General features: G+C 35.8%; 1 protein-coding gene across 1 annotated transcript in view; it reads right to left on the bottom strand.

Annotated features, from left to right (window-relative positions):
* LOC138143535 (olfactory receptor 13C2) overlaps nt 1-1,102 on the bottom strand; it is a 2,539-nt gene extending 1,437 nt beyond the window's left edge. Inside the window, exon 1 of the mRNA XM_069064791.1 lies at nt 1,085-1,102. Coding sequence (XP_068920892.1) covers nt 1,085-1,102 — 18 coding nt within the window. The remainder of the gene's footprint in view (nt 1-1,084) is intronic.
* Between the last annotated feature and the right edge of the window lie 9,016 nt (nt 1,103-10,118).

Genomic DNA, 10,118 nt, shown 5'->3' with positions numbered 1-10,118 from the left:
TCTCTCTCTCTCTCTCTCTCTCTCTCTCTCTCTCTCTCTCTCTCTCTGTCTCTCTCTCTGACACTCTCTGTCTCTTTCTTGAAAAGTATCATACTCCCTATCAGTAATATTTCCTGCTTCCTTCTCTCTCTAGCCAGTTTGAACCCCTCACTCAAGTTTATGTATCCTACATAGGACCCAAACAGTCACATTCACATTTTATGTATTTCTCAGGTTCATAACCATGCCATTACAGTAGTTCAGGGGTTCTTAACCTGAGATCCATGGACCTCCAAGGACACTATGGATATATCTCAGGGAATCCCTGAGATTGGATGGGAAAAATGCACCTTTATTTTCTTTCTTTCTTTTTTTTTTAAGCAATTGGGGTTAAGTAACTTGCTCAAGGTTACACAGCCAGTTATTTCTGGGTGTGGTGCTGAGTATCTGAGCCCGGATTTGATCCAGGTCATCCCGACAGTGGAGCCAGTGCTCTTACTCGCTGAGCCACCTGGCCGCCCCGACCTTTATTTTCAATATCTTGTAACTGAAGCTTAATGTTTCCTTCAGTTATTAAAAAGGAAACCCAACGTTACTCTGAGAAGGGGTCCATAGGTTTCACCAGATTGTAAAAGAAGTCCTTGTCAGAAAAGAATTTTAAAAATCCCTGCACTAGCTGCTGATAATGTTAAAGCCACATACTGCAGAAGAGATTTATTAGTTCTTTTCTGTCTTGGACAGTGACGACAGAGAATAAAAATATGATATATTTTTTCCTGTAGAAACTCATTCATCATTAATGTACTTGAGTAAATTCACAACCACCCCTGAATTAGAACACCAAGATTATGGAAGAGAAAGTGAGATCATTGCTAACAGTTACACCATTCATCTTGTCTTCACTAAAATTTCAACTTTTGAGTGCATCTGTCACAGTCAAAAATCCTATGTCCATTTTCTTTTCATGACAGATTGTGATAGGAAACAGTGTACCCTATCAATTTGACTCATAAATGAGGAAATAGAATATCATTCAGAGTTAAAAATGACATTAGAGGCGACCTTGTCCAACCTGTAGCTGAAAAGGAATCCTCTTTTCCAACATTCCCATGCAAGTGTTCATCCAGGCTTTGTTTATGAAAACCTCTTAATAAGGGGGAACCCACTAAATTCCAAGGTAGCACTAAAGTGATCCCAGGGTAAATCTTTGATGGATTAGACATAATAGAAATTTTACCTAAAAACTCCCTTGTTTTTACTTTACCTTGTCTTGGATTTCCTTATGAACAAACATATGAATAACAGTGGGATGACTGCTTGTCATAACCCAGACCTTTGCTACCTTTATAGACATTTTACATTTATGCTGTCTCCCACACCCTATGATATATCTACTTTAGCTTACTTGCTATTCTTTGTACACAACACTCCATTTTTTTGGCTTTATATTGTCTGTCCTCTTTAAGGCTCTTCTTTTTCACACTAACTCTTAGGTTCTCTGGCTTTTTCCAAGATGTTTCAACCCCCTCATTCTACAGGAAGTCTTTCCTGTTCCTTCTAGCTGCTTTAGTCTTCTCTTAGACCACCTTTCATTTACTCTTGCCTTTACTTAGTTGTTTATATGTTGTCTCACTCATTAGAATGTGAATTACTTGAGAGCAAGGACTGTTTTTTGTTTATTTGTTTTTATGTCCCTAGCATATAGCAGGAGTAGCTACAGGGTGTAGTAGATAGAGTGCCAGGCCTGGAGTCAGGAAGAGTTATCTTTCTGAGTTCAAATCTGGCCTCAGACACTTACTAGCTTTGTGACCTTGGGCAAGTCACTCAACCCAGATTGCCTCAGTTTCCTCATCTATAAAATGAGCTGGAGAAGGAAATGGCAAACCACTCTAGTACCTTTGCCAAGAAAAACTCAAATGGGGTCACAAATAGATACAACTGAAAACTACACAACAACAACAATGACAACAACAAAGCATATAGCTAACTGCTTGGTACATACTAAACACAATACATAATTGTTAAGCCTCTAATTGACTATGTTAAAAAACATGGGCAGGTTAGTCAGTCAACTTTTCTTGCATACTTCTAAATTGATATCCAGAATGTCTGGAGAAATTCCAAACTCCACCATTAGTATATTAGCATATCTGTTTTCCTATAGCCCTTCCAACATTGACCATCTTATTTTTTTGCCCACTAAAATTTGCAGCTGAAAATTAATAAAAATTGTATTTCTCTTGCAATTAGTCATTTGGACCATATGTCCAAATGTTTTTGAAAGGTTTGGAATTCTTTTGAAAATTGTTCATATCTTTTAATCATTTATCTGTTGGGGATAGCTCTTAGAGTTATATATATTTATATCAATTCCCCTTTATGTTTAATATCAAACTTTTACTGGTTTTAGGAATAGGTACCATATCTGTAATTTTCACTAGTATAGGGGAACTCTCAGGTGAAGAAATTCCCTCTATTATAGTAGGGCAGTGTTTTCTCTGAAATTTATAGTCTTAAAGGGTTGCCTAGAATCCTGAGAGACACAGGACTTGAACCCTGGTTGTCCTGTTTCTAGACTTGTTCTCTATTTATTATGCCATGCTGCCTCTCACTTTCGTTTTCATTGTTTTTACCCAATATAAATATCCCCCCTCACTTTATTGTTTCTCTTCTTATTCTATCTTTTTCTTCTATTTGTGGAAAAAGTTAGTTTCCTAATTGAAATGATCTATTTTGCCTCATAATCTCCTCTATTCCTTATTTAAGAATTATACCTGAAGCCATTAAATTAATACCTTCTTTCATTTTCTTCTGATATACCTTTTTGACTTTTGGCAAATGATTTAAGTTATCTGAGCCTCAGTTTTCTATCAAATGAAGATAATACTACCTGTCTCAAAGGGCTTTTGTGAGAACAGAAAAAGATAAGGCATAGCTTATTTTGTAAATGTAAGGTTACACGGAAACATCACGTCATTATTATCATTGCCACCCAGACCCAATATTCTACATATGCTTTTGAAAGTACTTAAGGTAGCACAAATTTTATGGACATAATGATTCTAACTCATCACAATGTGAATCTGAATACAGACAAGCCCTCAGTGTCCACAAGCCCTAACAGACCACTGTAATAATATATTCTCTCTCTCATTTGCCTTTCATTCTTACAACCATTTTGGTTCTTTCTATGAAAGATACACAGAACAAAGAAACTGGCTCCCACAAAGATACCACTTTCATTCTTTTAGCTCCTACGATCACACTGCATAATATGGAAGGCATCTCTCATGTCCTGTAGCTCTCAGGATTAATTTATTTTGATGTTCTTTTTACAGATGAACTCTCCAAATTAGGAGTGCAATCTCACCTGTAGACTTGCTGTTTCTCAGCTACATAAAATCCCCAGTTAAACACAGTGATGTCCCTGTCACTGGATGTGTTCAAGCAGAGGCTAGATGCCCATCAGAAAGGCTGTAGAAGGGATTCCCTTTTTTGGATGGAAGTCTTGTCCAGATGGCTTCTAATTTAAAGTTCTTTCTACTATTCAGACTTAAATTTTTCTATAAACAAAAGAGTTGTTCAATCTTATATGTGTAAATGAAGCAATGTTAAATTCAGTGTGCTAGAAGAAAAATGTATTATAAGATAGGAAGTTCCATATACTGCTTTCCATAATGTCTGACCACATCCTGTAATGGATGGAATCACCAAAGGATGTGCCATTGGATCCAGAAGGCAATATAAATACCTTTCGGCTTTTTGGGACCTTTTTGGTCCCAGAGGCAATTTAAAGATGAAAAGCATTAGAGTGATAAGGTTCTAGTGCTCTGGGATTAATGTCCCATAAATCCAATTATAGCTTACTGAAGTGTTTGTTAAAATTGAACTGTAAATCAAACAACTAGGGAACTCTAGGAGAATTTATAAGCTTGTAAAAGCCCTTCCTCAACCCTGCCCATTCCTGGTCACTTCCCATGCCCTCTGCCACTGGGCATTCAGTTAAGTGCCTTTTCCTTTAACTTAATCTCTGTACTTATTTTCTCAGGGGCACTGTATTATACTCATTTGCACAATTCATAAATACCCTAACTTTAAATAGACTTTATCTGCTATTAATAGGACCTATAAATAATTTTTCATCTCTTTGACTATTGCCAAATCATAAAATCCTCCTGGGTTTCTCTTTCTTAGAAGAAGGAGAGCCTGAGAGTGAGGGATGGGAGGAGTCATCTCCTCTTGGGATAGAGTGAGTAGTCCTAGACTTAAATGACCCATGGGGTGGCCAAACTTTTTTGAACTATCTGAGCATAATTCTAGTGCAACATCTTCACAGTTTAAAGGACTTTTTTCCACCTAATCTAAGATCTATGATTGGAATTGGTTGATCCAGCACCTTATTACATTAGCTATGGTGTGATTGAAAAATCAATCATCTCACCCTTAAATAAATATAACTTTTGCAGAATCACAGGTCTGTAAAGAATCTGAGAGGGCACCTACTTAAATCACCAACTCTTTACAAGAATTGTAGGATCTACATCTAGCCCTCATTTTTCTTCTGAATTTTAGGCCTGCATTACCAACACCTCATTTGTTTTTCCTGGTCATGTGTTCCCTATGTGTGGGAGGATTTAACCCGGATTGCATGGGGGAAATCTCTTCTAGACACTTAGAATTTCTGGTCTAATTAAATATTTTTGAACTTATATGTCTTTTGACTTGTCCAGTAAAGGGAAAAAATTATTGGGAGCTCCTAAGTTTAAAAAAAATTTATACAATAATAATTATTATTAATTGTTAAACATTAGTAGACACAAAAATTTACCCATGCAAAGGAAAAAAAAGAGGAGAACATGTGAAACTGTGAATCTCTATTACATATGACTTTTAAAAATAAATTGCAAATTTGATATGGCAGCTGCAATATTGCCTTATTCATTGTTGTTCCCTTCTGAACTTTCTTCTGTTTTCCACTTTTAGTTTTAAAAATGCTTCATTGTTAATATTTTCTTTCTTTTCTTTTTTTTAATATCAGTATCACTAATCCTGCCCTCTTCTAGTGCTTCCTCTGAAACCATATAGTAATAAAAATTTTATAATAAAAATATAGTGATTGGAAAAATTCATTTGTGGAAAATGTACGTCTCATTTTACATCTTTTTTTCTATTATCTCTCTGTCAAGAGGTGGGATATGTGATTCATTTTCAGTCTTGTGGTCATTTTTTTGCTTATAGGTCTTGAGTCTTTCATAATTGTTCTGCATTACAGTTTTGTGTAAATTGTTCTCCTGGATCTGCTCACTTCTCCCTGAATCAGTTAACATGTTCTTTTTTTTTTTTTTGCATATCAAACATAACTTTTTTTACTTTAATTTGCTTATGTTTACTAATGTGAAAATATATTTTGAATGATTGTATATGTATAACCTACATAAAGCTGCCTGACTTCTTTTTTTTTCTTTTCCAATTTATTTATTTATTTTTAATTTTCAACATTCATTTCCACAAGATATTGAGTTACAAATTTTTCTCCCTGTCTTTCCTGTAGGCCCCACCCCAGAATAGCAAGCCAACTGAATACCCCTTCTGCCAATCTGTTCTCTCTTATATCCTCCCCCATCCCACCTAACTTTTTAGTAGGGCAAGATGGATTTCTATACTCCAGTGCCTATATATCTTATTTCCCAGTTGCATGTGAAAAGTAATTTTTTTTAAAACATGTCTTCCTTCTAATTCTAATTGCATTAATTTTGTTTGAACAGAAATTTTCAGTATTATATAATAAAAACTTTCCATTTTATCTTTTTTGAATTAGAAGGGATTCAGTTAGCTGGAGAAAAATCTTTGCACTAAATTTCTTTGATGAAAGTCTGATATCCAATATATATATATGAGGGATTGATACTAATATATAAGAATTAGAGTCAATGTGAAACTTTGCTTGGAGTTCTTCAATTTTGGGTACTCATTGCTTTCCAAGGCAATCCATTCCATTTAGGGGCAACTCTAATTGTTAAGAAGTTTACTGACATAAAGCTCATATTTTCACATTTTTGTTTCTATTTTTGTCATCAGGGTTCCCTTTATATGGATTCTAAATCTTTTATCTTTCCAACTAGAAAAAGTGTACTATATTCTACTTCATTGAGTGTCTTTCATTCTAGTCCCCTCCATGTCTGTACCTTGCCATAGGCATTTTTGATAAGGGTTTTCAGTGGGGAAGTGAGAGAATCAGGCTTTGAAAAGCATATTCTGAATGTTTGTAGCTTATTATTTTTTCATCTCACATAACTGATGACTGTAGCATCTCATGTTTGAGGTAATTGGGGATGAGCTCAAATAAGTTCCTGCTTTTACTCCACCATCTTAGCTCTGCCTTCGTCTCATGTTTTCTGTGACAATATATTTTTGCTGAGCTTTTTCACAGCTGCTTTCACATCCTTGTTCCTCAGACTGTAGATGATGGGGTTCAGCATGGGAATGACCACAGCATAGAAGAGAGCAATCAGCTCATCTGTTGCATGAGAGTCTTTGAACTTGGGCTTCATGTACATGAAGAGGATGGTCCCATAAAACATAGTCACCACAATCAGGTGGGCAGAGCAAGTAGAAAAAGCTTTTTTCTTTCCCTCAACGGAATTGATTCTCAGGATGGTAAAGAGGATGAAAAAGTAGGAGATGAATATAATGTGTGTCTCTATGTCCTTCCTATTGCTTTTAGACTTGTCACATTGGTCTAGAATGTCTATACCCTTTTCCTCATCTTCCCCTGTGGGTTTCAGAAAAAATCACCTCTTTTCGTTTCAAGATATTATTGGAATTGTGGGGAGGAAATTGTCCCTTTTTAATGGGAATGTTAGTTTTGATGTGAAGATATTCTACCCTTTTAGCATCAGAAGGCTGCTTCTTAGTCCTATTTTATGATCCAGGGCACCTGCTTTCTTTTTCTCTGTGTGGTTGACTGTTGCCCTACTATATCTTTTCCTGCTTCTCCTTGCATTACAAATAGTTAGAGGGTAATGATTTGGCAAGGGAAAATTAAATGGTGATTACCATGCAGCCAAGAATAATTAATCAGGCAAGGTACTCACAGTGGGTCACCATTTTTAATATATAGACCCCATGGCAAAGGCAAAGAACATTTGTAGTCCAAATCCAATGAAGGAAATAGATTTTCTCTCCTGAAAAGAAGTTCACAACTCACAAAGGAACTGAAGCAGATACGTAGCAGATATATGGGAAGAAGAAATTACTGAGGGAAGAAGTATATGGGGTTGTGGAGGCAAGAGTCCATCATGCTGATTATAATGAGGAAACTGTTGCCCAGCAGTATTACAATGTACATGATAAGGCACAATGGAGAGAAAACAAAATAAAAAATGGTATAGCCAGCAAAGCCATGAAGAAAAAAAATATAGTCATAGGGGTCTTGTGGTGTCTTTCCATTTGTTCTTTATCTTCAACCCACCAGATTTCAGATAAGAAGAGAGGGCACCAAATTTGTCCCAACACAGGAAATTAAATTGCCTTACTTAAATTAATAAAATTAAAATAACTCATGCCTTTAGAAATCATGTCTTTAGCATAGTGAATACATTTAAATTTTCCAACTTCCAAACCAAATTTTGCACAGAGGTCTTTTCTCCAGGCTAGTATATTCACCCTAATTTTGAACCTAATATATGGATGTGTGTGTGTGTGTGCGTGTGTGTATTTAACTCCTTGATTACAAACCATAATTGACTCTCCAAACTAGGATTCTTGGGAGTTTTCAAGAATCAGCTGATGTGATGTGGGTTTTGATTAAATTCATTAAACATGAATGTTTAAGAGAGAGTGAACCTGAGAAGTATTTAAGGAATATTTGCAAACACAGGAACTTTTGCAGACATTTCTAGTGTAACACAAACATAAAATATATTGAAACAACTAATGCTAATTGATGCTATAATTATTTATAACAACCATAAACATATGGCTATACAAACATTCCTATAAATCAAATGGAATAAGGTCCCAACAGCACTTGTCCCAGTCTCTTTTGTTATAACTTGACATGTGGTAGGTACTCCAGTCTCCTGTTGGGACACAAATTTATTTTCCAAGCAGAGAGCATGAGTATAGCTCCTTTTTAAATAAAGCGCTAGAGAAAGCAGAGTGACAATGATCATAAAATCTTTATGTCCTTTCCACTGCTTCTTGTTTAGTCCCCATGTATGGCCCATTCTTTGGCTCAACTTGAGGCGTGGAGCCCAAGTTACTCATTTTATGTTTCAAACTCTGTGCCAGATTTTATGAGAATTAGGGGTGGATGAGAGGGTTTTCTACCATTTGAGCTTTAGGTATCACAGCTAGCAAGCATCTGAGGTCAGATCTGAACTCAGGTTCTCTTGCTTTGAAGTTCAGTGCTTTATCTATTGTACCACCTAGCTTCTGCACAAGCATCGGGATGCCACCTCCCCAATCAAACAGAGTAATATAAGGGTGCTCCTTTCTTAAGACAATATCCTGGAGGAGATCCATTAAAAGTAGTTAAAAGGCAGAGATATAAATTGATATTTAATTGATAATTAAATTTCCAAGGATAACTAAGCAGGGAGATTCTTAATAATGGGTCCATCTTTTTTGTACATCCATGATTACTTCAGGGCTTCTGGTGATTGCATACTATGTAGCTTCTGTTAAAAGAGATAAGCACACGAAAAAGCAAAGTATTTGGGCTGAAATGACAGATTATAATATTTGTAAACAATTTTTGAAAAGAAAAACCCTAGAGAAATAGGTTTATTTAAGTTTTATCATTGATGTTAGACATCAAAGACTATGACAAATATTCTGTGCAATTTTATATGAGAAGTAGGTTAAAGAGTTGGAACAATACTTTTTATGAAATTCTTACACTCTAAAACTTTTTATGCTATATTAAAAGCAGAAAATATATTACTCATATTCCTTATTTTCAAATCCTTGCCTAGCTATTCTAGGATGGGACAATCATAGTGCTTTGGTTGTTCAGTGTGCCCATGTTATTTTTACATGATGCAAAAGAATTGGTAAATTTCAACGCTTTGTAGAAAAAGCTCAGTTTTGTACCCTTTTGTGGAATTGAGATAAAACTGATTATATCAAGCCAATTTGTTGGACGATGTGTGTGCAAATGTCCTGACAACTTTTATCCTTGCTTAGTTTAGGGGAAGGGGTCATCTATATAGTCTTTCGAATTTCTTGCCACAATGAATATTTGAGAGCCTAAGGCAACCTTTACCCAACAGGTAATAAGGTAATAGACAAAAGGAAAGAGGGGGCAGCTAGGTGGTATAGTGAATAGAGCACCAGCCCTGGAGTCAGGAGGACCTGAGTTCAAATCCAGCCTCAGACACTTAACACATACTAGCTGTGTGACCTTGGGCAAGTCACTAATCTCTCATTGCCTTGCCTTCCCCCCTCCAAAAATGAGAAAAAGGGCAAATAATATCTGCCCTAAGATCATAACTCATTTTTGTTGTCTTTTATCTCTTTTTACTTGTTTACATCTGAAAAAAGTGAATGAATCTCATCTGAAGCCTTTTCATAGGCTTACTCTTATTTATTTGTGAATCTAATTTATTTTTCCCTCTCCAGTAAAATGTAAACTCTTTGAGGGCAGGGATAATTACCTTTTTTTGTATTTGTGCCCCTCATTTCTTGCAAAGTAGATGAAAATTTTGGTCTCTTAATAAATGGTTGTTGATTGCTTACTTGATTGACTTTGGCTTCTCACCTTCCAGAGATTTATCCTTGACTTGTATCTACTAAATGGATACCTCTGCCTTCCAGGAAGGAAATGTTACATACTCAGCCAAGATGATATTATAACTCTGACAAGAGGGTAATCATTTCATGAACCAGTGGCCCAATATGTCAGTGAGTTCTACTTCAAACCTTTAATGACAAGTGTATTGAACAGCTCAAAAGATTCCATTTTGAAAAGGAGTTAAATTTGACCATAGTGGAAAGGTGATAGAATTGCCATATCTTTAGAATTGAGAAGGTTTCTTTACTTCTTGTAAATAAATTGTAAATAAAAAGCTGGTTGAATGTACCCATAAGAGGAGAGAAGTTGCTTCCCCTGGTGATGTAGTTGAGCTTAATGAGCA

This window comes from Petaurus breviceps, unplaced genomic scaffold, assembly GCF_028583685.1.
Source record: "Petaurus breviceps papuanus isolate PSGF00001 unplaced genomic scaffold, PetGlider_PUasm1.0 138, whole genome shotgun sequence".
NCBI classification, from domain to species: domain Eukaryota; kingdom Metazoa; phylum Chordata; class Mammalia; order Diprotodontia; family Petauridae; genus Petaurus; species Petaurus breviceps.
The sequence above is the reverse complement of the archived record's forward strand: the minus strand, read 5'-3'. Positions and strand labels throughout refer to the sequence as shown.